The sequence below is a fragment of the Tiliqua scincoides genome, chromosome 4, assembly GCF_035046505.1.
Source record: "Tiliqua scincoides isolate rTilSci1 chromosome 4, rTilSci1.hap2, whole genome shotgun sequence".
Classification (NCBI taxonomy): Eukaryota; Metazoa; Chordata; class Lepidosauria; order Squamata; family Scincidae; genus Tiliqua; species Tiliqua scincoides.
The window spans coordinates 133,581,406-133,607,703 of record NC_089824.1 but is presented as its reverse complement, the minus strand read 5'-3'; the positions used below and the strand labels follow the sequence as shown (position 1 = coordinate 133,607,703).

The following is a 26,298-nucleotide window of genomic DNA, read 5'->3' as shown; positions in this document are numbered from 1 at the left end:
CTCTGGGACTGTTTTGATGACGTAAGTCAAATGATGTGATGTGAAGATCAATGGCAAAATAACAGACATATTGATACCCTGCCATTGCTCTTCATTTGTTCTGTTCTCCCTCTTCCAGCTTAGATGGCAACTTGAATGTAATAGTAATTCTAGCAACTTGCACAGCAGCCTAATTTGGAAGAATTAGAAGCTGGGACTGATTGTAGACTGAAGCTCTTGGACTTTTCACTTCCAAATTCAAAGTACATGCCTTAAGTCTCAGTGTGAATAGTATGTTTTGTAACATTTTCATAAATCAAAGTAAACAGACACAGGCTGCAATCCTAACCACACTTTCCTGAGAGTAACCCCATTGAACAAAATAGGACTTACTTCTGAGTAGACCTGGTTAGGATTGTGCCCACATGTCCCAATTCAGACGCAGTATCAACACATAGTTTGTCATTACATATACCAAGTATTGAGCCTGTGCAATCCCTTCTCCTTTGTGTGTGTGAGGAAGAGATTGGAAGCTTCTTTAAGTCAGGGTCGGCAAACATTTTGGCAGGAGGGCCACATCATCTCTCTGAGACAGTGTCGGGGGGGGGGAGAAAAAGAATTAATTTACATTTCAAATTTGAATAAATTTACATAAATGAATATATTAGAGACGGAACTTATATGAATGAATGAATTCTACTGAGCTTTTTTATATGATACATAAGAACTATAACACAGGCATGTAGAACCACATGAAAACTATGAATTGTTTGACACATACATCTTACACAATGTAAACATATAGGCCAAGCCAGAAACACGCAGAGACATAAGTTGTTCAGAGGCAATGAGGCGCCCATTGTTAAAATAATGCCCAGAGAAAGCAGAAAACACGTGGAGACTATAAAGGCCTTGCTCTAAAACCACTATAAACTTATATAGTTATATATAAAACCACTATAAACCTATAAAACCACTATAAAGTGGTTGCGACCAGCAGTTGTGGGCCAGTGCGGGCTCCAGCAGTCTCTGATGGACCAGGCTCTTTGGAGACTAGGGGCTCCCTGCAGGCCAGATTGGGGGTCCTCAAGGGCTGCAAATCGCTTCTGGGCCAGGGTTTGCCCACCCCTGTTTTAAGTGGTTTATTACAGGGGCCTCCAAATTATGCTCCATGGAATGGATCCAGCACACTGAAAAAGTCATGTCAGGTGCAGTCTGGCAGTGATGAACCTTTACCATTCTGCTCCGCAACCTCCCATCTTAACTTCTGATCATTGCAGAAACTCATACCAGACAGCCCCTTTCCCCAAGAAACTGGGGCACAGAGCTTCTTCCCCCCAAAAATTGGAGCAGCAGAAGCAGCTTCCCGGCACAAGTTCTGCAGAGATTGATGCAAAGATGGGAGGCAGCAGGACCGGACAAGTAAGGCTTTGCCACTGCCATGCCCAAGAGGATGTTCTCTCTGTACCGCAAGCTGTAGTTTGGAGGCTGCTGGTTTATTACAATCTGCAGGTCCCTGTGATGTCTGAATATGAGAAACTGGGGTTTGTGGTTCCCCAGTAAGCAAACAAGTTGGGATATCAGACTAGGTTTAACTGACAGTGGTTTGTACAAATCACAGTGTCCTGCATCCCAACAAGATTGGAATCTTTAAATTCTTTCACCTCACACACTGAGAAGGAGAAAGAGGAGGAGGGAGTCCAAGGCTGCTGGTGCATGAAATGACAAACTATATTTTGTTGTTATATCTGACCCAAGCCATTGTGTTTATTGTTTTCCTTTTATGAAAATGTCACTAAGTGTTATATTAATCACACTGAGATTTAAGGTGCGTGCTTTGAATTTGGAAGTAAAAGGTACTGAATTTCAAACCGCTGCAAGCTCTTAATTTTAATTCCTCTAATTTGCAGGACAATCTTATGCATTTTTACTCAGAAGGATGTCCCACTGTATTCAATGGGGCCTTCTCCCAGGAAAACTTGCATAGGATTGCAGCCATAGAGTAGTGCTTCCCAAACTCTGACAAGGGAGTTGGGAGCACTTTGTGTGCGGGGGAGACCCCACAGGACTGCAGCACTGGCTGCAGGTAAGTAAAAAAAACCCATCTCCCATCCCCGGCAGCAGCGCAATCCTGGGGATCACGTTGCTGCCTTCCCCCTCCCCTTAAAGGGGGCAGGGACAAGTGCTTCCTTGGCTGATGGGTTGCGACCCACCAGTTTGGGAATCACTGCCTTGGACTGTTCGTTGTGATGTCTAAATGGGGTTAGTATGTACTCTAAAAACCTAGAAATATACAAGATCCAAAGAGCTGCTTAGGATCACACACACACACAGGGGGAGAGTGGTGGAATTTTGGATGCTGAATAGCTGATCTGAAGACCTTTTTCCATGAGTGTACTTTTGAGACTCTCATCAGTTAGGGGGCATGGAGAATTGCTATTTGTGGAGAGATAAATATTCTCCTTTGGAAATCATGGAACAACTAGTTCCACAGTTGTTTAGATCCTGACTGAAGTCTGAATATGTAAAAAACAACAACAAAAAAAAAACAACTCCTATAAAGCATAGTGGACCTTCACGCACCATCATGCTGTGCTTGTTAGGTATCACAGCATTACACAGTGACAGTATATTTTTCAAGAAAAATGCATGATCTCAAAAGACCAGGTTCGACCAATCCGATGCAATAGAATCTCAGAGCTATCTATTTCTCTATCCTTTTGCCAGCGGTGGGTTTGTCTTCTGCATTCTTCACGCACTGCCCCCACTCCATTGATGATAAGATGTTCATTGCAAGGATCAAGAAAGAAAGAAAGTGCGCTCTCTCTCTCTCTCTCTCTCTCTCTCTCTCTCTCTCTCTCTCTCTCTCTCTGTTTATTTAGTAACTGTATAACCTGCCTTTTCACTAAAGCAATACTCAAGGCATTTTCCAAAAAATCAAAAACTGTGCAGTTACAGTATATTAAATAAACCATATATATAAATATACACGACAGCAGCCTAGAGGGCAGTAAGGCAACTGCGGCAGTATTAATACCAGATGGGATTGAAAGCATAAACTGGAAAGACTTTGCCTGCTGCCTAAAAGATAGCAGATCTTTTCACACAACATTCTTTCTCTCCCCCCCCCCCATATTTAGCAAATGCATGAGGGGAAGCAGGATCACACTCACTGGTCATGCCCCCCCCCCCAGTAGCTACTACCTCCAAGGTGCAGAGCTAAATGCAAGAGGTGTAATTCAAGCAATATGAACACCTGGGTGACCAAGGTTCCAAATTGTGCAGAGGAAACATCCTTATGCTCAATTCTGTCCTCTGCTGACAAATGTAGAATGTGGGGTCTTGGCGAATTTGACCAGCAGGTGTCATGTGACATGGCTAGTGGGCACAGTCCCGCAGTCCCAAACACATTGTGTTTGCTGAACGGGGAGGTATTGTGTGAAAAGAGCTTCTCAGCAGAATTCCACATCTAAGATGCATTAACAGAAATTGTATTTTTTTTAGTTAGCCATCTACTTTGCCTCTGACGAAGAGAACAGGCAGAAGAGGACTTCCTTTTAATGCTTCCACAGGCAGATTTACCTGTCACCCTGGATCAGGTCTACTGGGACAAGATCCAGAGGACATCACTCAGCAGTGGGAGCATCTTCACTCCACCTCAAGCTTCCAGACAGCACCACTAGGGTTACCTCTGTTTGGCTCTCTCTTCCTGCCATGTTCTTGAAAAAAACTCTCTTGAGGGCATCTCTGGTGCCCAGAGAGGCACCTGCCCAGGAGAGGCAGAGCAGCCACCTGTGGAGTTGGACAAAGAGAGGAGAAGGGCCACCCCACCTGGGTTAGTGCTGGGTGAGCTCCAGTAGTCTATGGTCCAGGGCCCAGGGAGCCAGAGGGGATGGGTGCTGGAGGAGTGGATTCTTTTCTAAGCAGATCCTTTTCTAAGATTGGAAGGGGAGGGGAAGGGAAGAGTGAAGGAGAGACAAAGAGCCCAGCAGGCCAGTGATGAAGGTCATGTGGTTGGTTTCTTGGCGGCTCATGAAGATCAGGACTTTCTACTGGGAGAGCCGCCCAGAGACAGAGCTCCTAGGCCAGTGTAGGAGGCCAGGGATGACACTCTACATTACAGACTCTGATGCCCATCTAGAAGAGCCTGAGGATCACCCCCCTCCCCATATTGCACTAGGGCTAGTGGCCTTCCTTTGTGGCTCCAGGCGTGAGTGGAAAAAACCCTCAGGAGGGCCACTGTGTGCATTTGTCTTTCTGTCCAATGGATATCTTCCTTCCCTGCTTGGATATGATTTGGTGGAATGGATTTATGCAACTGGTCCATCTGCATGGTTACTGAATGAAACCAGTATCAGCAGTGATGTGGAAAGGTCCTGCATGGAAGCTTCTCCTGTACTGCTGATAGGAAGTATGAATGGGGGCCTCTGTGAAGTAGTCCAATCACAGTTTGCCATGCTTTCCGGGAAGTGAATTTCATTGAAATCAGCTGTATTTGCTTCCAGATAAAGTTGTTTAGGGTCCTGTTCTATCTGTGAACCGCTGGTTTTCATTTGCATTATGCAGAGCTCAGTTCTACAGTCATGTTATGCATCTGTTACACTATCAGGAAGTGCCTGTATGGAATATAAATAATGGGCACTGGAATGGGAAGAAAGTCTAAATGGTGTGAGCATTTCCTGATAGAAAGTGTAATTTCTTCTGCTCTCACAGTATTGATCTGACATCTTTTAATAGGTTTTCTCAAGGAAAAAAACATTCTCATTTACATGCATATTATGTAATGCTTCCGAGTTCCGAGTGATACATGTGAAGATCCACTTCTGTCTGCTCCCAATTATTGATGTCTGTTTAAGGCTGGCTTCTGTTCTCTTGGTTACCAATGCAGTACTTATTGACATTTTGATAAAGGAAACCACAAAACATCCTATCCACTTAGATGCATGCCTTCCTGTGGAATTGCCCAGGAGAAGGCATTTTATAAACAGAGCATGAGCAGGCATCTATTTAATTAAAAACATTTACAAAGCGTTCCAGTTCCAAACCCATTTTTTATTGATGAATAATGGTAAACGTCAGACTTCCCCGAATAATCATAATTCATTTCAGGGCCTATCTTCCTGATGCAGCCATGGAACCTTGCTACCTACTTCATGTTCAGCTAAATATCATTAAGCGAGGATCATGGCATGCTTTGAAAGAGCTGCAGTGTGTGCAGGAAGCGATTTTACTGCATTCCTGATGAATGCTCTATCTTGCATCTCTCTTGATCTTTCACAAGATGAAAATCTCCAATTTATTTCCAGTCGTGAAAAAGGAACCTAAGCCCAGGAGTGGCATCAAGAGCCAGCAAGCTTGGACTCTGACTGAAGGACAGTGGCCATAACAGAGCTTTTCTGACCAGGTTGATTTTGGGGGCCCACTGTTACCCTTTGCAGTGTCTCATGTGGTATGAAAAAGTACCATGGGGGCAATGCAGGAGTTTTCCCCAGATCCCCACCAACCTGGCACCAACACCACCCAAGCCAAAGGGATCTAAGTAGGGGAAACCAATATCCAGCTGAGTGGTTGTGTGCCCAGGCAGAGAATCCAGCTTGAGCTAAGTACTATTGACTAGTGAGCCAGAAGTAGATTGTAATGGGTTCTGACCTGCAGTCCATATAGAAAACTGGTATAGTGCCACTGTTATAAGCATGAGCTTGAAGAATCTGAGTCAAATCCCAGCACAGCCATGAAGATAGCTCCCCACTTTGGCATAATCTCATTTGCAAGCATTGAACTTAATTGCCCAGTGACCAGCCTTTTCAAACCCCTTCTCTAAAACATCTTTCCTACCAACAGACTAGTGCTGCCCACACTCAGCCATTCCTTTTGACCATTCAGTTGGGTGTCATTTGAGTATTGGGGACACTGAACTCCAGCTCCTTGGATAACCTCACTTAATGACTGGACAACCCTATCACTGAAACAATAGGAAGTGTATTGCCAGAAGGGCTAGTTTCTTTTTTTGGATACAGAAACAAAGGGACCAACCAATAAAAAAAAGAAAGAATTGAGGATTTATATGGTTTTCCCAAGCAATAATCCCATAGGCTGGGTTTCCCAAAGTATGTGTTGCGACCCACTGATGGGTTGTGAGCCCATGTGCAGTGTCTCACGAGCTGGGCCTTCCTGCCTGCCTTTGGGACCTTTTGGCTCCCAATCTAAACCATTCTGGAAGGAGGGTACCAGCCCAGTGATGCTGCTGGCTGCAGAGCCTTACTGGGAAGTTGCTTCTAGACACTTTTGTGGGCCATTCGGAGGCCCATGTAGGCCATTAGAGTGGGTCGCCAGCCTGGTGCAACCCAAAAGATACATCCAGGGCCTCTGTGGGCTCCACCAGGATCACGAGGATGAGGTGGGTCATGGTATGGAAAACTTTGGCAACCACTACCCTACACATACAATGAAATACAATGAAAGTAGCGCCTCATATTATGGGCACATTCCTTTCATGGGCAAGCTGTGTGGTGTGTCTGCAGCTACTTACATCAATGCCAGCTGCATGACTAATGGTGCTTCTAAGCCCCCTTTTATACACCTTTATAAGGGGGAAAATGTATATGATGCAGCCTCCGGAGATGTGACCTTGGTTTGTCCAGAACTTCTCCAAATATAACTCGAGAGAGACTTCCTTATTAACAGGTCGAAACCTAACCAAGTAACGCGCAACAGTCCCCACAAAATTTTGGTGCTGCTATCGTAGATCATGCAAGTTTTTATGTAATCCAAGATGGCAATTAGGAGAGCTGATAGGGAGTCACTGCACTAAATCATAATTTTTAATGTTGTTGCCCAGCTGGGTTCTCATGTATTTGTTTTGGTTGTTCCTGATGCCAAGAGGGGGGAAAATGTTCACAGTCACCAGGGATACATGGTTCACCAATTATTTTTGGTGAAAGTCTCTTCTGTCACTTTGATGTTTTGTCATCAGTATTTTGTAGAACTTCTTTTTAATTATATTGTTATGATCTGTGGCTTGAACAAGTAGTAATTAACAGCACAAGGATTTAAAAAATTCTGATCCAAATGGAATATTGAGTCTGATTAATCAAACGCAAGAGATCTAGCAAGATTTCTTCTCCATATTGTGAGTTATCCTTAGATGTCAGAACAAGACATTTGCTCATAATTTCCTAGTTCTTAATAGAAACCATTCCTTTATTTTCTGCAGTATTTCCAATAGACTAAATGCTTTTCCATCTTTCATGGCATTCATCACTGTTGTTCCCGTTGATCAGTTTGGTGACCTGCCAAACCAACGACTGACCAACAGATCGGCGTGTCATCCCATATTTTCTAGGAAGAAATTTGAAAGTCCACTCTGGTCCTTCTCAGTGCCACCATTGCTGTGGCCACCACTTCAATTAATGTGAGTGGTAACTAGCCTTATTGTTCGTAAATTAAGCAGACATCACTTTTCTAACACTTCCCACTGAATTGTTTTGGAGGTAGGGGGAAGCCATGCTTATCTGGAGCTCTTTATTAGATGTCTTTAATTAGTCAATTAATCTCAATTAGTCTCTAATTGAGATCCTTCCTTATTTCTGGGTACTTTATGTCCCCAGTATTTTTTCATTGCACTTTATGTGACTCTGTTATAGACGACATGCTAGTAACAAATTTCATATTTTATGCATCTGCCCTATTATGTAGGACTAGGAAAGTAGGGCTATATGACATTTATCTTTCACTTCTTGTGCAAAAGGTTTGACCATCATATCCAGCATATTAGTGGAAAGGAATGTGATAATTTTTATGGCTAATACTGTTAGAATAACTACTATATAAATTGTTTAGAGCCCAATCCTATGTATGTCTACTCAGAAGTAAGTCTCATCAGAGTCAATGGGGCTTACTCCCAGGAAAGTGTGGATAGGATTGGATTGTTAGTCAGTCTGTAGATATTCATGTTTGGTCAGTTAATTAAAGTTTGATATTTGGTTTTTTTTTAAAGCTCTAAAATAATTTAAAATATGAGAACTACAAATTGTGTCAGCCACAGTGCAACACAGAATTAGGCACGTTGAATTGTGGCTACTCTCTTGAATTCATTCATTGCATTACTGTGTTAATCTTTAATAGTATGGTGGCAGTCTGTGATGCATATCTCACCATAGTTGCCGCAGTCCATATAAAATGTACATAATGGCTTTAAATTCAATGAATAATGCATCTCAGCATAAATTTAATCACAATAATAATCCAGTAACAGAGGAAAACAATCAACATTTAAATTTACATAATGGAAGTATTCTAATGAAGATGTCACACAAGTATATTTGTATGTGGAAATTTGTCTTTTAACTATTATATAATTAATTGTGTATTTAGAGGAAAGCACAGAAAAAAACAACAAATCACCACCTGTTGAATTGGTGGCAATTTTGATTTCAAAGGAGAACATTTTGTTTATAAATTAAAATTGGTAGTGATTTGCATGTACTGATTTGGCACTTTAAAAGTAAATACCTTTTTAGATTTCAGCCTTGGTGTAAAAGACATCTGGTTTGATATTTCAACTTTCATCATGTACTTAAAGGCTTTTGCATTTTGACAAATTGGTAAGCTTTATTTTCTTGCATTCCTTTAAAATGACAGCATGTGGCTCATTTGTTAGCAGCTCAGTTGGCCTGGACTGCTTATGAAAGGCAGGCCAGAAGAAGGATGAGCCAAGCTTCTTTTCTACTCTTCCCCAGTCACTGTGCTATCATCATTGCACTTATAGACCCCACATCCTCCCAAAGATCCCAGGCCCATCTATTTACTTGGTTGGCAACCTTCAGCCTCGAAAGACTATGGTATAAGCCTACAGCACCCGGTATTCCCAGGCGGTCTCCCATCCAAGTACTAACCAGGCCTGACCCTGCTTAGCTTCTGAGATCAGACAAGATCAGGCATTTGCAGGGTAATGGGAGTAGACATTTATTTACTTATTTAAAAATGAGTAGACACTTATTTACTTACTATTTAAAAATGGGAGTAGACACTTATTTACTTACTATTTACTTATTTAAAAATGAATGTTTCCAAAAGTATTTGCCTAGTGTGACCTAAGGCCTAGTGCTGATGTGCTGTTTGTCCTGTGACAGATAGCCTGGACAACTCTGAAATATATAAGAGATGTGGCAAACATATGGGAGATGCAGCCTGTGTATTTCTGGCAGCTTCCCCTCCTCCTGTAGCTAGCCAGCTGTGAGTACAGCTGCCTCTGAAATGCAACAATAGCGTCAGTTTGCAATATTAGTTTAAAACTTTAGGCAGGCTGACTACAATTCACAGCGCCTTGATCAAAGATGTGACATGTTCATCCCAAACACTTTCATTGTTTCAGGGTTGTCGGTGAGCCGTCTGCAATCTCCCAATATCTGTCATCTTGTGATACTTGTGATCATGTCATAGCACTTCTGTAATCTTGCTTGAGTCTTTAATATTTTTTTAAAAAAAAATTTGCTGCAAGAAGACCTGCTTAATTATTTTGATATATTTGCACCTACACTTTGTCCCATGAGCCAAATTAGTGGAATCTGTTTGTGTCCTAGCCTAAACCAAACAGCTGAGATGAGGTAGGATGCATGCATGCAACTTGCCAAATGTTCAAATTGGCAATGGATTTTTCTGTGGAAAAGCATTGCTTGGAGCTAGGAACAACAGAATTGTTTCCCTTGAGTAAAACTTATTCCTCACTATTTTTGTCTCTGCCGTTTACAGCCAGTCCTCGATACCAGCAGATTCACTTATCCACGGGAGCAGAATTGCCCATTAACTTTCTCCATTTGCAGTCTGTTCTCAGCTATCTGTGGTTGTTGCACCACTCGCAACCATCCTAAAGCTGCCCGCAGCATCCTTGAAGGTATTCACAGGTGCCAAGTTAAAGGTCTCCACATTATTCACAGAGGCCATTTGAAAGGTCTCTGCTGCATTCAGAATGCAAACAGAGACCTTCAGAATGCAGCAGAGACCTTCAAAATAGCTCCTGAAAATAGTGTGGAAACCTTTAAAATTGCCGCAAGAAGCTTCACAATGCTAGCTATCTGCTGGCATTCTGAAGCTTTCCACGGCCATTTTAAAGTTCTCCATGCTATTCGCTGACACCATTTTGAAGGTCTCTGCTGGTTTTCTGAGGATCTCCACTGCTGGCAGTTAAGCTACACCTCCTCCTAACCCACTGATCCCATAGGATTAATGACTTCCTATCCATGGATTCGGTATCAGCTGGGGTTTCCAGGAACCTAATCCTAACAGATAATGAGAATTATCTATATATGGAACAATATACTGTCCAGTAATGTGATGATTGGTTAGAGTAATTTTTTATCCACAAGGAGGACATCATAAGTGAAGTGTTGGTCTCTGACTGGTCACTGGCTAATGTTTGTCTATCGCTCACTGTGGGTCACCCTGGGGCCTTGTTCGGTCCAAAAGTCCAGGTATAAATAACTAGACAACGTAATCATAGGAATAATAGCATACTTGCTCTTTTGTCATTCATGAAGCTTTTCTTATTGGAACATGAACAGTGAAGGGATGCCATGAGAAAAAATGTGACACCATCTCTTATTGTTTCAGCTTCTTGTGTATTTGAAAGAGGGACATTTACAGTGCGGTCCTGTACACGTGAGCACAGATTTGGAATGTTAGAGAGCTTAAATATTTCCTTAAATATTTCAGTGGATTTTGTTGCTTTCTAAAACTTTGAACAAGCCAAGGAGGCCTTGAGGTTTGAGAGGAGGACGTGTGCTCTTAGGTGGATGTTTAATCCTCATGAAAATGGATACCTTCCTGCCTTCAGCACTGAAGGCTTATTCAGCAGCTTAAAACAGATGTGTATGAAATGCTTGCTTCTTTCTTGTCACATTTCATTGTTTCCGTTGTCCCCCTTTATGTCTCTTTAGTTCTTCATTGCCATTGTTCCCATGCTGCTATATCTGCCCACCAGGCAAGTAGGGAAGACGGAGAGAGTTGGCACACACAGCTGTGTCGAAAAAAGCCACAGTGTTGTTAACAAGCAAACATCCATACCGCTGAATGACAAAAACACGTGACAGTGTAGTGACCAGCTCTTTCTAGAGGGAAAAGGCACAGAGCAGAGGCCTGTGTGGTCTCCTTGGGGCATTGTTGTGAACCCTTCCAAGGCAGGAAGAAAGCATTTGATTGTGGAATAGTGCTCTATCCTGCTCCCAGAGACTGCAGTCTGGGATATGTAATTATAGTTACAGGTCATGCCTCATTATCCACTGGGGTTCCATTCCGGAATCCCTAGTGGATTTAAAAAGCAGTGGAAAAATAACTTTAAAGACCCGTATCCAGGTTTCTTGCTCCTTCATTGTTGCCCAGAATGCTTTGGTATAGATGCTATACCACATTCAGCCACTAGATGGGGTGAATAATGGAATCTAATGAAATTATGGCTGAATACAGTATAGCAGCTATAGTGATGCATTTTGGGGTGACAGTGGAGGAGCAAGAAACCCAGAAATGGCTCTTTAAAACTAACTTTAACCCTGAGAAGCTTGCAACCAATGTGGTTTAACAGCTTGAAGGTTAGAAATGGGATTTTGGCACTTTTTTCCTTGTTATGAAGCCTTTAAAGGTACACCCATTTATCAGTGGTGATTCAAATCAGTGGATGTCAAATCAGTGGATAATGAGGCACAACCTGTATTAGAAAAAGCTAAGTTCAAGCCCAGGGTTTTTTTGGGGGAGGGCCTGGGCAAGATATCTACAGTGGACTTCATTTTACCCCACCACACAGGAATAGATGGACACAGGAAACAGACGGACTCACAGCCCAATCCTGAGCTGCCTGGGGCGCGGGGCTGTAGCGGCGCCGAAAATGACTGCCGCCACATCCTACATACTCCGGGCAGCTGCTGGCATCTCCTCGGGAGAAGGGGACTTTCCACAATGAGGCTACTCGATTCACCACCAACAAAAAGGTCGACGGTGAATCAAGAACCTCTGTGTAGGGCAGTAAGCCCAACACGGTGGCTCTGGATCTGGTAGAGCTTCGTTCCCCCAGTTCCACCTCCCTCCCGCCCTGCTCTCTCCCTCCAGAACACCTCTTCCCCAGAACCACTTCTCCCTGCCCTCTCCTCACCCTCCGCCTGCCCGCCTCCTCCCCAGAACGCCGCATGCCCCCACCCCCCCTTACCTCTCCGCTGCTTGGTGGTCTGTTTGACCACCGAGCAGCAGAGCTTTGGTGGCTGCCTGTTGGTAGCACAGCGCCAGCCAGCGCTAGGTTGCTAGCGCCCGCAAATGTGCTTTATGACACATCTGCAACAGTGCTTGCCGGTGGTAAGCTGGCATGCACTGTTCAGGATTGGGCCCTCAATCCCCCCCCCCCCCTTTCATCTCTCTCTCACACACACACAGGGCTGGCCAACTAATTGGATCTAGTGGTCAACAGGTTTCAGGGCAGCACATTTGCAGGGTTTGTTCCACTAAACTGGATATTTAATGGTCCACTGCAGCTGCTTGTTTCCCAGTTCATCATCTACCTTTCAAAAAACCAGAGGCGGGGGGGTGGGGGGTGGAAAGAGGAAGTGGGAAGGCAACTATTCTAGCCATGCGGTCTCATTTCTCTTACTTCCTCCCCCACCCCATTTCCTAACATCCTTTCCTGACTTTTGAAATGGCAGTTGATGGGAAAGAAGAATGCAGAGGAGGCAAACAGTGATGATGACTGAGAAAGGGGCATGGGGGAGACTGGGGGTGGGGTGGGGGATGCAGAGGTGATATGGGATACATAAGAAATGTGGAGTGGTGGCGGGAGTGCAAGGAAGATTGAGGGAGAAATTTGCTGGCATGCAAAGTGTGCTGCAGGGGACAGCAGGTGGGTTTGGGCCGGGCCTGCACCAGAACAGGAAAGAAATATGCAGAGATGGACTCAGTTGTCATGAAGTCAGTAGATAACTCAGCAAGCTGCTCCCTTTCAGCCTCAGCTACAATATTGGGGGGGGGGGGAATAATGCTCACATACCTTGCAGGGATTGCAACAAGGTAAAACATGTGAAGTGCATATGGAGTATTTTTATTTGTTGTTCAGTGATCCGGGTACAGTGGCAATATGTCTCTGAATACCTGTTGCTCAGAGACAAATGTTTAAGAATGGTTGCCTTAGTGCAGGGGTGTCCAAAGTTTTTGGCAGGAGGGCCGCATCAGCTCTCTGACACTGTGTTGGGGGCCGGGGGAAAAAAAGAATTAATTTACATTGAAAATTTGAATAAACTTACATAAGTTTACATAAATGAATATATGAAAGATGAACATATATGAATGAATGAAGGTCTTGCAGTAGCTCGATGCCTATAAAAGGCCTTGCACAAAGCAAGGCTGGCCTATCCTTTGCTGCCGCTGCTGCATCACAGACGTGAAAGAGCAAGCAATGGAGGGAGCTCTTATCCCACAGCCCACACGAGAGGTCAAACAGTCGCCCTCACGCTGAGAGAAGTTGCATTGGGCCAGTGCAAGCTTCAACAAATCTCCGGAGGGCCAGAGGCTCATTGGAGACTGGGGCTCCCTGAGGGCCGCATTGAGAGGCCTCAAGGGCCACAAGTGGCCCCTGGGCCGGGGTTTGGGCAGCCCTGCCTTAGTTCCTTGCTTGTTGCTTTCCCTGACTACATGTGGAAACAGGATACTGGATTATATCGGGCCTTGGTCTGACCTAGCAAGGCTCATGCTCATAAGAGAAAAGGGTTCTGCCCCACCTTTCATAGACAAGGAAAACCCCTTCTGAATCCTTGCTTCTGGATGTTGTTTCAGGCATCACTGAACAATGTTCTTCATGATGCCTTTCCAGGCATTGTGTAGGATCTGCGGAGACAATACTGCTTTCTAGCAGTAAAAGAAAATTGAGCCCTAATTAATGTCATTGCTTGGTGCAAAGTCTGGATTGTACCAGCTGTTCCTGGTATGCCTGGGAGATATCCAGAGTGCAGGAGTATTTGGGCAGTGCTTCTCTTCTATGCATAAGTAAATTTCTTTAGCTGAAGATCCACCCTGGAGTTTATGGATACCTTTCAAATAATGGTGATTGATAGAAATCATCTTGATGGATCCTCTAGAATGAGAAGAAAATTGGGAGTAAAATTACATTATCTTGTGTTCAACTATATGTAATTGATTTAGGAATGGAGTGTGCCATTACAGGAAGGCTGTGCTTTACAATGCTATTTCTACAGTGAGAGCATTTTGTTATGGGGGGGGGGGAGAGTGGAGAGAAAAAACCTTCAGATCCCTCTAAACTAATCAAAACATTTCAGTCTTCAAAATAAGGCTGACGTGATTGAAAATGGATTTAAAATTTGCATGGCTGGGTAATGTGTGACTATTTTTTGTACAGAATCAGAGTGGTAAAAAACCACTTTGCAACCATTCATTGCACAAATGAAATACTGGGCAACGGATCAGAGAAGTGTTTCTGTAGAGTTCCATCTTTTGTATTGTGTGATATTGTTGCTTTCTTTCCCCATCTATGCAGAACTACTATGGGGCTGCCAAAGTGATCTTTACTGACAACCCGCTTGGGCTGACGTGTGGGATGGTGTGTCCAACTTCAGACCTCTGCGTGGGTGGATGCAATTTATATGCCACCGAGGAGGGACCAATTAATATAGGTGGACTGCAGCAATTTGCTACAGAGGTAGGTGAAGATGAATAGGTGACTTTTTTGATGTGCACAATATTTTTAAATGATTCCATTTCATATTGACAATATGATTCGGTCAAACATGATAGATTTATAATATTTTTTTGTCCCATATTGAATGTAAGAGACAACTGAGAGCTAATTGCCAGGAAGAGATACTTTTGGTGATAAGTTGTAACTGTTTGTAAGTTTTAATGTCATCACATCACTGCACTCACAGAGATGTCAAATAGCTGTGTGATCTGCACTGTGTCCCATACCTGTCTGCTCTGCTAACAGGCTTATGTGCAGTCTGGGTGTAGTGGGAATGGAGTAAGCACAGATCTGCACTATACTCATTCTTTTAAACTAGATCCCAGCTGAATGTTTGTCTGCTCAGTGTGCGTGCTCTTATTTGCATCATCGATGAGGGACTGTTCCTTGAACAGCTAAACAAATCCCCCACCCCACTACCAAATCCAAGATATTTCTCTGCTTTTCGTCCAAGCCCTGGATACTAATCCAAGCTTAGATGGAGCTGTGCAAAAGGCCTAAAGGCTAATTGTCAAGGCTCTAGGGAGCTGTGCGGCCTCTTTGCTAGCCCACGGCACAGCTCAGGGCACTTGTGCCCTAACGGGGAGAAGAACTGTGCAATGCTTGAGCTTCTCTGATCGAGTTCCTGATCCCAGTGATCCGAATCTCTTTATATAATAAGTGTAAGCTCTTCTTGCAGCCTCTGTGACTATAGGCAAGGTTAAGGATTAGTGGGCTTGTTATCGGTCAAACAGGGAAAGCTTACAGAGAGCATATAAAAGGACTCTGCATAAAGTTTAGCTCAGTGAAGTCAGAGACCTTCCCTGAGCTTTGCAGAAAACTCATGGTTTGTACCTATCCTTTGCTCCCAGTTTTGGGAGGTTCTTTTGCGTTGTGCCCTGTGGCTAACTTAGGGACTGCACAATTCCCTAAAGCAGTGTTTCTCAAACTATGGGTTGGAACCCACTAGGTGGGTCACAAGCCAATTTCAGGTGGGTCCTTAGTCATTTCAATATTTTATTTTTAATCTATTAGACTTAATGCCAACATGGTATGTGATTGCATTTGGGTAAATGTTACTGACCTGTATTTTAACAAGCTACTATATACAGGTATATTCTTTTAACAATGATAGTAAATGGGACTTACTTCTGGGTCAGTGTGGGTAGGATTGCAGCCTAGGATTAATGCTTGAGGATGTCACTTCCGGTCATGACATCACTTCCGGCGGGTCCTGACAGATTCTCATTCTAAAAAGTGGGTCCAGTGCTAAGTGTATGAGAACCACTGCCCTAAAGTATTTTTTTTTTAAACCAAAAACCCATCATTTTGGTGCTTTTGCAAACTTGCTTGGAGTGTCCAAACAGTGGATTTAAAAAATGATCAATTTGGTGGGATGGTGATGGTGGTAAACAGCCATAAACCTGAAAATGGACCTGCTTTTTGACAGTAACAAAAATTTTAAAAAAGAAACCCCAAAGGCTGTTTTTCCTCAGGTCTAGGTTTTCAATTGCTGCTAGAGTAATTACTCCAATCATTCTGCAGCATGTGGGGACTCTGGGAGATTCCCGGTTATGGAGTGTGGGGAAATACTTACGTCTTAACAGGATGATCCAAATGACTGGCTTACCAAATGGTTATATGTACCATGTACCTCTTCATCAGGCCACTTCCTCTGAGTCTGTTCTGAGCTACCTGGTGAAATTGACATCTGGAAATATCCAGATGTGTGAATGGAGTAAGGGAAGGCTGGAGGAAAGTCCTTTAGCTTATCTACAACGTGTGAAGGCTAGTTCCTGTTCTCCTTCCTGACTGAAGTGTGAAACACTGCTGGCCTCCTCAATAATTCAAAAGTCATGCTTTGCAATGCTGGCTATAAAACGTTAAATTTTAACACTTGGCTACCAAACATTGAAACTTTGCTCTGTAGCCAGGCAGGTCTGAAATATATTTTTTTCCAATGAATGCAGTAGTATACTATTTCAAATAATATTTAAGAGAAATGGGCTGGAATCCCTGGTTCCTTTTGCCCAGCTAACAGAGCAAGCTGGTGAAATCCATTGTGCTAATCTAAAAAGCAGAAGTTTAATATATCTCAGTTTTCAGGCTTCAGATGATAAATTTCCTCTGTCCCATGTGGTTTTCTGTGGGCAGGAGCTCCTTTGAACCAATTACCTGTTGCCACACTCCTCCTGTTCTTGGGAAGTGTCTGCAACTCTTCCTTCATGAGCTCTTGCTAGGAAAGCTAGCAAGTCAGAGCTTTAATTTCCTGGTCGAATCAGTCACTTTTTTTGGCCACGTTCCCTGTGACATGCAACCTGCTTTGATACAGCTGAACTTTGGGCTTCCCAAGGAGAGGCCAGGAGTACTATTGAGAGAATGAACTTGCCAGATCAATTGATCACTGTGGGTGTTCTGATGCTTTATTAATCCTACTTGAATATCGGATTTTTCTGGCTTACCACTGACATTGTCTTCTCTTTCTCTCTCTCTTTCTGTCTCTCAGATGGCTTGCCTTCTGCGTAATAATTTAAACAAACAAAAAAGGTCCCATGCTTGCAGCTTGGGTAAAAGAAATAGATTAAACTCTTGTCAACACTACGAGTGATATAATACTGAATTATTACTGTTTTTAAAGCCAAATGCATGTAATATCTGTTAAACCTTGATTTGTGTCTCCTTTTAGTCTTAATGCTATGATTAATAGGGAGGAATTATGTCTTGATAGATTTTGCTAAATATCTACCATTCTTCTTCAAAAATCTTTAGAAATCTATTAAAAGTGCTGCGTGCTGGCACAATGATGGATATTAAAACTGGCATAGGATGAATAGCTCGGAATGGTTTTCATTACAGCATTTTAAGTTTATTTAAAGTGATCTATTGGTATCAAGGGCTCTAATACAGTTGAGCAATGTGGTAGTTCTGCATAATTTAGAATTTATTGAAATATATACACACAGGCAAATATATACTTGGAACACATACACTATTTATACTCTGCTTGCACTTGTAAAATTTGGATTTGTTTTTAGTGTGTGGTGCTCTTTAATGACTTCCCATATATTATTGAAATGATAAGGAGCAATAATCTGTCATCTTCATAATGCAATTATTTTTCTTAATATTCCACTTGTATTCCAAGCATGCAAGACTGAAGAATTTCTTGTTATCTCCAGCAGACGGAATCTTTCAAATTTAAAATGCTGAGCTGATACTTGAGCTATAAACTGCAATAACAAATGCATGTCAGGGAGAGAGTAAGAGAGAGAAAGCAGCAGCCCCCAAAAGACAGAAAGAAACAAAGAGGCGAGCCTCAAAAAAGTGCTGTGGAGCAGCTTGTCCAAAAGAAGCTTGTGTGTCGTAACTCGGTGTGTTTGGTATTTTGTTACTCTTGTGCAGGGACATCTGGGGTTGAGAACCAGCTGTCTGTTTCTACCTGCTACACAGAGAGGGGCTGCAGCTCAGTGGATGGAGCACCTGCTTTGCTTGCAGAAGGTTCCATGTTTATTTCTTGACGTCTTCAAATAGCATTAGGAAAAGACCCTGCCTAAAACCCTGGAGAGCTGCTGTTCATTGTTGACAATACCGTTGACAACACCCAATCCTATCAGGGCCACTGCCCAGTGGTACAGTGGCACCAAAATGGCTGCCACTGTATCCTGCAGGTCCAGCAAAGCAGCCAGAGGTCTCCTTGGGGTAAGGGAATTTTGGTTCCCTTATCCCATGTTGGGACCAGGCAGCCCCTATGGGTCTTGTTGGATCTGTACCAACTATTTAGCTAGTGCAGAACTGAGGGGACCCGTGTTGGGCTCCAAGGTTCGGGAGGGAGGTTAGGATTTGGAGGCAGCTAAGGCTGTCGTTCCTCTCCCCCTCCCAGGCCTGAACCTTCCCCAACCCACCCTTCCCCATCCAGTTTTGCCTCTCTACCTTAGTGCCACTTTCCCCCTGCCAAGGAACATCTGTCTGCCAGTTGGTAGGGAACTTACCTCTGGCAGGTCCCTGTCTGGCAGTGAGCCCCAGTGCCAATTGTCACTGGTCTTCCTGCTGGCGCCTTATCCCTCCCAGCCTCCACAATGTGTCTTACGGCATGTTTGTGATGGCTGTTGCCAGAGCAATGTGCGGGCTGCCTGTACTGCCTGGCTTTAGGACTGGACTGTAAGGCTAGGTAGATCAATGCTCTGGCCAAGGCAGCTTCCTTCCTATGTTCACACATTCGGCTTGCAAAGAGAAAGTGCCATATAGGTAATGTGATATTGACAGGCATTTAAAAAGCAAAACGAGACCAATTCTTAAAAAAAAAAGTGTTTATTAATTCAGTCAGAGGTCCCCTAGGCAGAGTAATTCAAAATGTTTTGGGTGACAGCAGAAGTTTTCAAACAGCATTCCAAGCAACACTGGGGTTTCTTTGAAGCTTAAGGGGTTCCTCAATGAGAAGGTCAGGGATGGCAGAGAAGCATCCCTGACAGACATTTGGTCCGGTGCTACTGGTCATTCTCTGCTACAGAATGTGCAGCTGCTGAGGAGTGGAGCATGTATTCTTGGATGTACTTTCTGTTCACGTATGTTGAACAGATGTTCAAGATGTTGAATCCCAAAAGGCCTGCTGAGTTGCCCTTGTAAACAAAGCAGGCACCTTAGAGTATTTATTGGGATTCTCTGCGACGTACAGAGGTATCTTGACAGTAGTAGTAGTAGTAGTAGTAGTAGTAGTAGTAGTAGTAGTAGTAGTAGTTTCGTATATATGAAAAGTAGTGCTGACTCAAAATGGCTCCCCCATTTTCACTGCTCAGTTGCAGACAGTGAAATCCAAGGAGAGTATTTTAGCTGTTTTAGGGGAGGAATGTCACTGATGACAGCACTGTTCCCTGTGGGTGCAGGCTGATGCTGTCGTATTTTTCTCAGAAGCCCCCAGTCGGTGCAACAGTACATCAGCTTTGTTTTCTGAGGCACCTGGGGAAAAAATGGCAGCCATCAAGTAGAATGTTGTTGCCACCTCAAAAAGGGCAGTGGGTAAGCTGAGGAGACTAGTTCTGCCCCCTTTCACCTACCCACTTCCAAATTCAGCTCTAATACAAAGGATTCTCTAAAGGTTTAACATTTGAAAACCACTGGCTTATAATATATGAATTTCTTTCCAGTGAACTGTTTTGCAATTCTTTGTTGAGGTCCACGTCCGTGTCCCTTCCTAACACTATGCAGGCACTGAGGGTAATCTCATGTGTGAGCAGCTCACAGTACCAATTGCCCTACCAGTAGTTCAGTGTGGTTATAGTATTGCAGTAACCTCCAAACGCTCGTGCGGTGTTCCCTAAGCCTTTAGTAGAACTCCTACCCCAGTACTTAACTGTGCTGTTACGAACCAATTAAGCTGGGTTAATCCTTTTGTCTTCATTGTGGTGCTTCAAATGGTTTGTGTTCCTTGCCTTTTGTGCATTGTGAGATTTACAGCCCAATTGAAAGCCTACTGTGCCATCAAATTAAGAGCATAGGGCCAGAGACATATTGACTGGACGTGCCAGTGCCACAGCGCAAAATTTTACAGATACTGTAAAATCCATGCCTGCTTTGCAGGGAGATAAGTACAAATGTCCCAATTTCAAGAAATCACACATTCAGAAGTGGTTATGACTGATAGTTGTTGCATAATTTTGGCTGTTGCTTGGAATTGTTTAATCTGTCTCAAAGGTCTTAAAAGCAAATTGTCTGATGTATATGTATGTATTTTGCATGGTATCTTTGTAGAGTATAATTATCTCCCCACCCCAGCCCCAGTGGCATAATGTGCTTTTCAGATCTCCTTTATGTCCTTATCACAGCTATGGCCACAAGGACCATGGCACTGATGAAGAAGTTCTCCTTGTCATAGGAGTCTTCACGTGGCAGTTGATGCTGCACACTACAAGGGCATGTAAAGGATCCCATGGGGAAGTGGATGGCTGTGTAATTAGGTAACTTGTAGACTGACCTTTGGTCTCTAGTTTCCTGGTGTAGGTTTTTTGCATGTGGACTCTATCCCCATGTACTCTGTTGTATTCATGCTGGAAGAATATGTCAGGGCTAGTCTCTGGGTCTGGACCTAAGTGGATGATTAGTCCCTAAAAAAAGAGATAATGGTTAGAAAAAATGGTTAGCCTTAGAAGGCAAAATGCTGGAGGCAAAGTATTCCATAAACTGACATGAATGCAAAACTTAGTACGGCAGGACTTCACGTGAGATTTAACATCCACTTGCTGAACATGACAGATGTCCCTTTTGTGTTTGTCTTCAGTGACTGATCATGTATGCATACTGTAAAAGGGGGGGGGAACCACTATTGAAATGTATCTCTTCCACTCCCTGGAACACACAACTCCAGATCCATAACATCTTGATATCACTACCCATCCTTTAGAGTTCACTAGCCTACATTCAGCTTGCTTTGGTAAGAATCACAAAAATGAGGACAATTTAAATAAATCTTAGATACTTAAAAGCCAAATATCAAAATTTGAAAGGTTCATTCCACCTGCATTGTGTACTTATGGTGTACTGTGTGTTGCCGTTTCCAAGGTAACAACTGCAACCAGATAATATATGGAATAGAATCAAACTATTAACAGACACACACACATGCTAGACCTCATTTAACATAGGTCAAAATTATATCAATGCACGTGTATCCATTTCCATCCTTGATGCCCAATTCTTCACATCTAAAACTCTAAGAGTTAGTGACACTGTGGAACATAGTCAGCAATAGTTAGGAAAACAGTTGAGTGAATACGATGCCTGCAACATGCGTGAAAATTTTATGTTGTATTTGGTGTAAGTGTAAAGTGTAATTGAATCAGGTAGTACTTGTTTCTATGCCTGTGTAAGCAGAGTTTGCAGAAGTGTGTTGAAATTTAGTGAGGGTATCCCTTTCCTAGGCACTGAAAAACTATGTTCATTTTGTGGAGTGACTACATGAGTGTCCATTCTGCATATCACTTGATGCATGTGGTGGCCACTGAAAATAATCTCCTTGTTCTGGTTATGCACACAACCAGGATTGGACCAAGAACTGCCTGTGCCTGAAGTGGCTGACCCCCTTAATCTGGTAATATGCTCCTCCCACACCTTGGATTGGAAAAGAAAGATGGGGTGGAGAAGAAAATAATTTACAAAGGAGAGGAGAGTGCATCCCATCTTCCATTTCTAATCCAAAGAGCAGGAGGAGGAGTGGAGGCAAGTGGGTGGAAAGGCAGGCACTCACCTGCCAGTCTGTTGCCTGAGGTATTAGCCAGGTAACCCAATCCTAAGAAAGTCTTCCGCTGGCACATTGGGCACTGTCCTGGCATAGAGCATCACAGATGTGCTGTAAAGCATGTTTGTGAAAACTCTAGAGTAAGCTCCAAGGCCCCAGCAGTTGCCGGCACAATAAGCAGCACTGGAGTTGGGAGAAGGTGGTGGGAAGACTTTCTGGAGGTGGGGAGGGTGTGTTTTTCAGGGTGGGGGGCAGAATGGGGGTGGGGCAGAATTGGTGGAGGAGACCTCCTCCATATCCTATCCTCTCTCCTGGGCCTGACAGCCTTATACCAGGCTGCCCAGATTTGTGCCAACTAAATAGATGGTGCAGATCTGAGTAGCCCAATTTGGGTAGGCTGGGGAGTTTCTCAGGGTAAAGGTAAAAATATCCCCTTATCTCAAGGAGACTTCCAGCCTGCTTCTATTGAGCTCTGGATACAGCTGAAGCCATGTGGCCCCACTGCGCCAGTGCTAGTTAGGATTAGGCTGTTAGTCAGCATTTATTGATCAAAATGTGTGGAGAACTTGCATAGTACTAGGGACAGTTTATTTTATTTATACAGGTATTTATATACCGCCTTTCTTTTGTGATCAGATTTCTCCTCAGACTTTAATCCAAGGCAGTTTACATAGGCAGGGTGTTCTAAACCCCCGTAGGGATTTTTACAATTGAATAGTTCTAGTCTTTCATAGAACTCCTCATTCCAGCTGGGTTCCTTCCCGGTCTGGCCTCTCTCTGGCCCTTCGCCTCCCACGCTCCACTTGACGGCAACTCCTCTCTGCCACCGAGGGTCAGCTCATCAGTATATCAGCGTGTCGTCAGTTCTTGGGTCCTTCGGTTGTTTCGAACTGGCAGCCTCAGATCTTCAGGCATATAAAGCGGCAGCTCTACCAGCTGAGCCAGACCTCCTGCCTATTGTCCAGTTGACAATGCCGTGCAATGAAACTAGTACAACTATTCACCCCTTGCAGCCTTCAAAGTCTATGGAATGTAGTTGCCACAGTTCCTTGGTAGCCTTTGCTCTGAGTGGTCAGTTATGGAATAGATAGGATTTATGAACATATTTGAAAGCCATATGAACATAAGGATGTCGAGGTTAGTAGCAGTTTTCTTATCTGCTCGCTCGCAGCAGAATGTGGGTGTTTGCAAAAACAGTCCACAGACAGAGTGCATTCAATAGTAGAAAGAAACTTTAGTGCAGCCAGCAATACAAGATAACAGAAAATAAGTTCAGAGTAACATCAAACAGAAATCTGGCATAACTTGCCCTATACCAATAATAAATCAGCCCTCCCTGCAGTTACATTCTTACCCCTCATCCTGCCTGACCCCTGCCCGACTGGATATAAGGGCTCTTGCAGCCCTTTTAAAGTGCTAAGTGTGAATTCAGTCAGGGTGGTGTCTCTCTCTCGTGCTTCTGACTCAGCACCTTTCTAATTAGCAAGCCTGTTCACCTGTTACTTGCACGCTCACAGAGCAGAGGCTCTGCCTTATCCAAGGACAACTTCCTGGGGTTGTGTTCCTAACCCTGACAAAGGATTTATGAACATATTTGATATAGATATAGTCAGAAGAAAAATGAATAATTCTGGTTTGTAAATGTCCCAGTTGCTGTAATGCTGGGAACCAATGATATTTTGTTTTTCATTCATGTCAGTTGATTTTGGGCAGAAGCACAATTAAGGTTCAGTTCACACTTATTGGTGAACTACAGGAAGCAGTTCATGGGAGAGGCTGTAGCTCAGTGGAAGTGTATCTGCTTTGTATGAAGAAGGTCACAGAATCTCCAGGTAGGGCAGAAAAAAATTCCTGCATGAAACCCTGTATAGCCATTGCTATCTGCATCAAGAATACTGGCCAAGAATACTGACCTCAGACCAATGGTCTGACCCAGTATTATTTATTTATTTATTATTTATTTTAGAAATTTATATCCGCCTTTCTATCCAATGAAGGACACACAAGGCGGCTCACAATTAAAAATATATTAAAAACATAAAATATATATTTTTTTATGTTTTTAATATATTTTACCATATAAAGAACGCCTCTGCCCTTGTAATTTGGGAAATGTTGAATCAATCATACACATTCTTTTTTATTGTCCTCGGCACACTAGATCCCGCCACACTTACATGACTCCACTTCTCAGCAAAATGAATGGGCTTTCGGATGAGGCAAAACTGAAGTGTCTCCTAAATGACTGCTCACCAGATGTGCTAGAGGGAATTTCTAAATTTTTACTTTTGGTGATTTCCAAGCCTTCTTAATGTAATTTGTCAAAAATGTTGATATTTTATGTTGAACTGTAAATGTTTTATTAGTAATTTAGTATCTTAACTCCGTTTTTGATAAACGGGACTAGAACTAATTATGTTTGCTTTTATAATTTCTCTATCTATGCCTAATAAAGGTTTATTCATTCATTCATTCATTCATTCACTCATTCATTCATTCATCATAAAATATACATCTATATATATGACATTAAAAACAATAAAACACAATAAAAACCTGGATCCCAAATTAAAACACATTCAAAGAGCGCCATACCCCCTGGTGTCAGCATAAAAGGCCTCCCTAAATAAAAATGTTTTAAGCCCCCACCGAAAGGACTCGAAAGAGGGAGCTGTTCTCAATTCCAGGGGAAGGGAGTTCCGCAGAGGGGGAGCCACCACTGAGAAGGCCCTCTTTCTTGCCGCCATTCCCCTCACCTCCGCTAGTGGTGGCCACAGTCAAAAAGGCCCCCTCTGATGACCTGAGAGGATGGGTTGGATTGTATGGAAGGAGGCGATCCCTCAAATACCCTGGACCCAAGCTATATAGGGCTTTAAAAGTCAAAACTAGCACTTTGAATTCAGCCTGGAAACGAACTGGCAGCCAGTGTAGCCGCCGAAGCAGTGGCCCGACTGAGTCGAACCGACGAGCTCCAGCAACCACACGGGCCGCCACGTTCTGCACTAGTTGCAGGTTCCCCACGTAGAGTGTGTTGCAGTAATCTAATCTGGATGTCACTAGGTCATGGGTCACCATGGCCAGGTCTGAGCCACGTATAAGACAGCTTCTTATGCTCTTATACTATTGCTAAGTTTGTGTCCAAACAGCACTCGCAGGAGGACTCCATGCATTGAACTGTACACATGGATGGTGTGTGATTTGTGTAAACATAGTAGCTTGTAAAAGGGCCACTGATATCAAGGAAATTGTGCTGTTGCTTGCATAGTTATGAAATGAAGGTCCATACGACTGGTGGCTCTGCATGAGTGCTGCCTTTCTGTGAGCTTACTGGTTGTGTGCACTTCCAAGACTCTTTAGTGTCTGCAGGCAACTACGATAATGTGTGGAGTCTTCAAAGACCAAGAGTAAGGGATAGCTTCAAGCTGTTGGAGGCTAAGGCAATTTATTCTTGCCATGAACAGAAGGGGTGGTGTTGCTTTCTGTAGTTCAACTTTTTTTTAGAAGATCCTGATAATTTCTGCTGCCTAATAGGATATGCATAGCTAAATCCATTTATAACCTAATGAGTTGTAGATTTAGGAAGGTTTCTGAAAGAGAGCCCCAAATCTCTTAACAAGCACTGAAGCAAGTAGGAACTTTTACTGTGTGCCATAGATGGTTAGCATCGATAAGTAAACCTCTTGGAGAGCCCCCAGTCAGAAAGATATAGCTCTTTTAAGAAAGCTTTGCTTTGTACTGATACTTGAAAGCATATGCATGAGAAGGCAAAATGAAAAGCTAAGCACTCAGTCCTAAATTTTAGAATTTCTTGCATGACTGCATGATTTCTCAACTGCTCCATTGCAGTCATGCTAGCATTGACTCTGTTTAGTATTACAGTTGAATAGCTTCCTGGCTCTCTCCCTCCCTCTCTCCCCCTTATAAATGCATGTAGTTGAGGGGTTTTTTCAAAGAAAGAAAATTTAAAAAAAATATATATGACATTGCTGTGACATCTGTGAATTCCAATAATACACCAGAGCTGGGATCATGAGTATTCTTGCTTAGAAGTTCTTTTTAAATCAGTGGGACTAGTTTCCAAGAAAACCTTTCTAAATTGTATGTGTACATCTATCCTCACTGCATTTTCAGCCTCTCCTCAGATTTATAGGTGTTAGGCATCTTGCTGGGAAACAGTAGACTGACCAAGGGGAGTGCTGCCTGTTGATTAGTGTGCACACACCCTTTCTAGCTCCTCACTTCTCTTTTCACTAGATCAACAGCTAAAGGTGGGCTGGTTGTTTCTATCTGTTGCCATTATGTCTGGCTGTAGAGACCAGGCAGAGGGGAATGATCTGGGGGGGAGGGGAATGATCTGGAGAGCACTGAACCCCAGGCGACTTAAAAATCA

The 26,298-nt window shown here is 43.2% G+C and overlaps 1 protein-coding gene and 1 pseudogene across 5 annotated transcripts in view; one reads left to right on the top strand and one right to left on the bottom strand.

Annotated features, from left to right (window-relative positions):
- The window catches only part of DPYD (dihydropyrimidine dehydrogenase), a 533,115-nt gene that overhangs the window by 154,914 nt on the left and 351,903 nt on the right, over nucleotides 1–26,298 (top strand). For all 5 annotated transcript variants that reach the window (XM_066623608.1, XM_066623607.1, XM_066623609.1 and 2 more), the window contains one exon: nucleotides 14,501–14,662. In XM_066623608.1, coding sequence (XP_066479705.1) covers nucleotides 14,501–14,662 — 162 coding nt within the window. The remainder of the gene's footprint in view (nucleotides 1–14,500; nucleotides 14,663–26,298) is intronic.
- Nucleotides 8,825–8,941, bottom strand: LOC136650440 (5S ribosomal RNA; annotated as a pseudogene).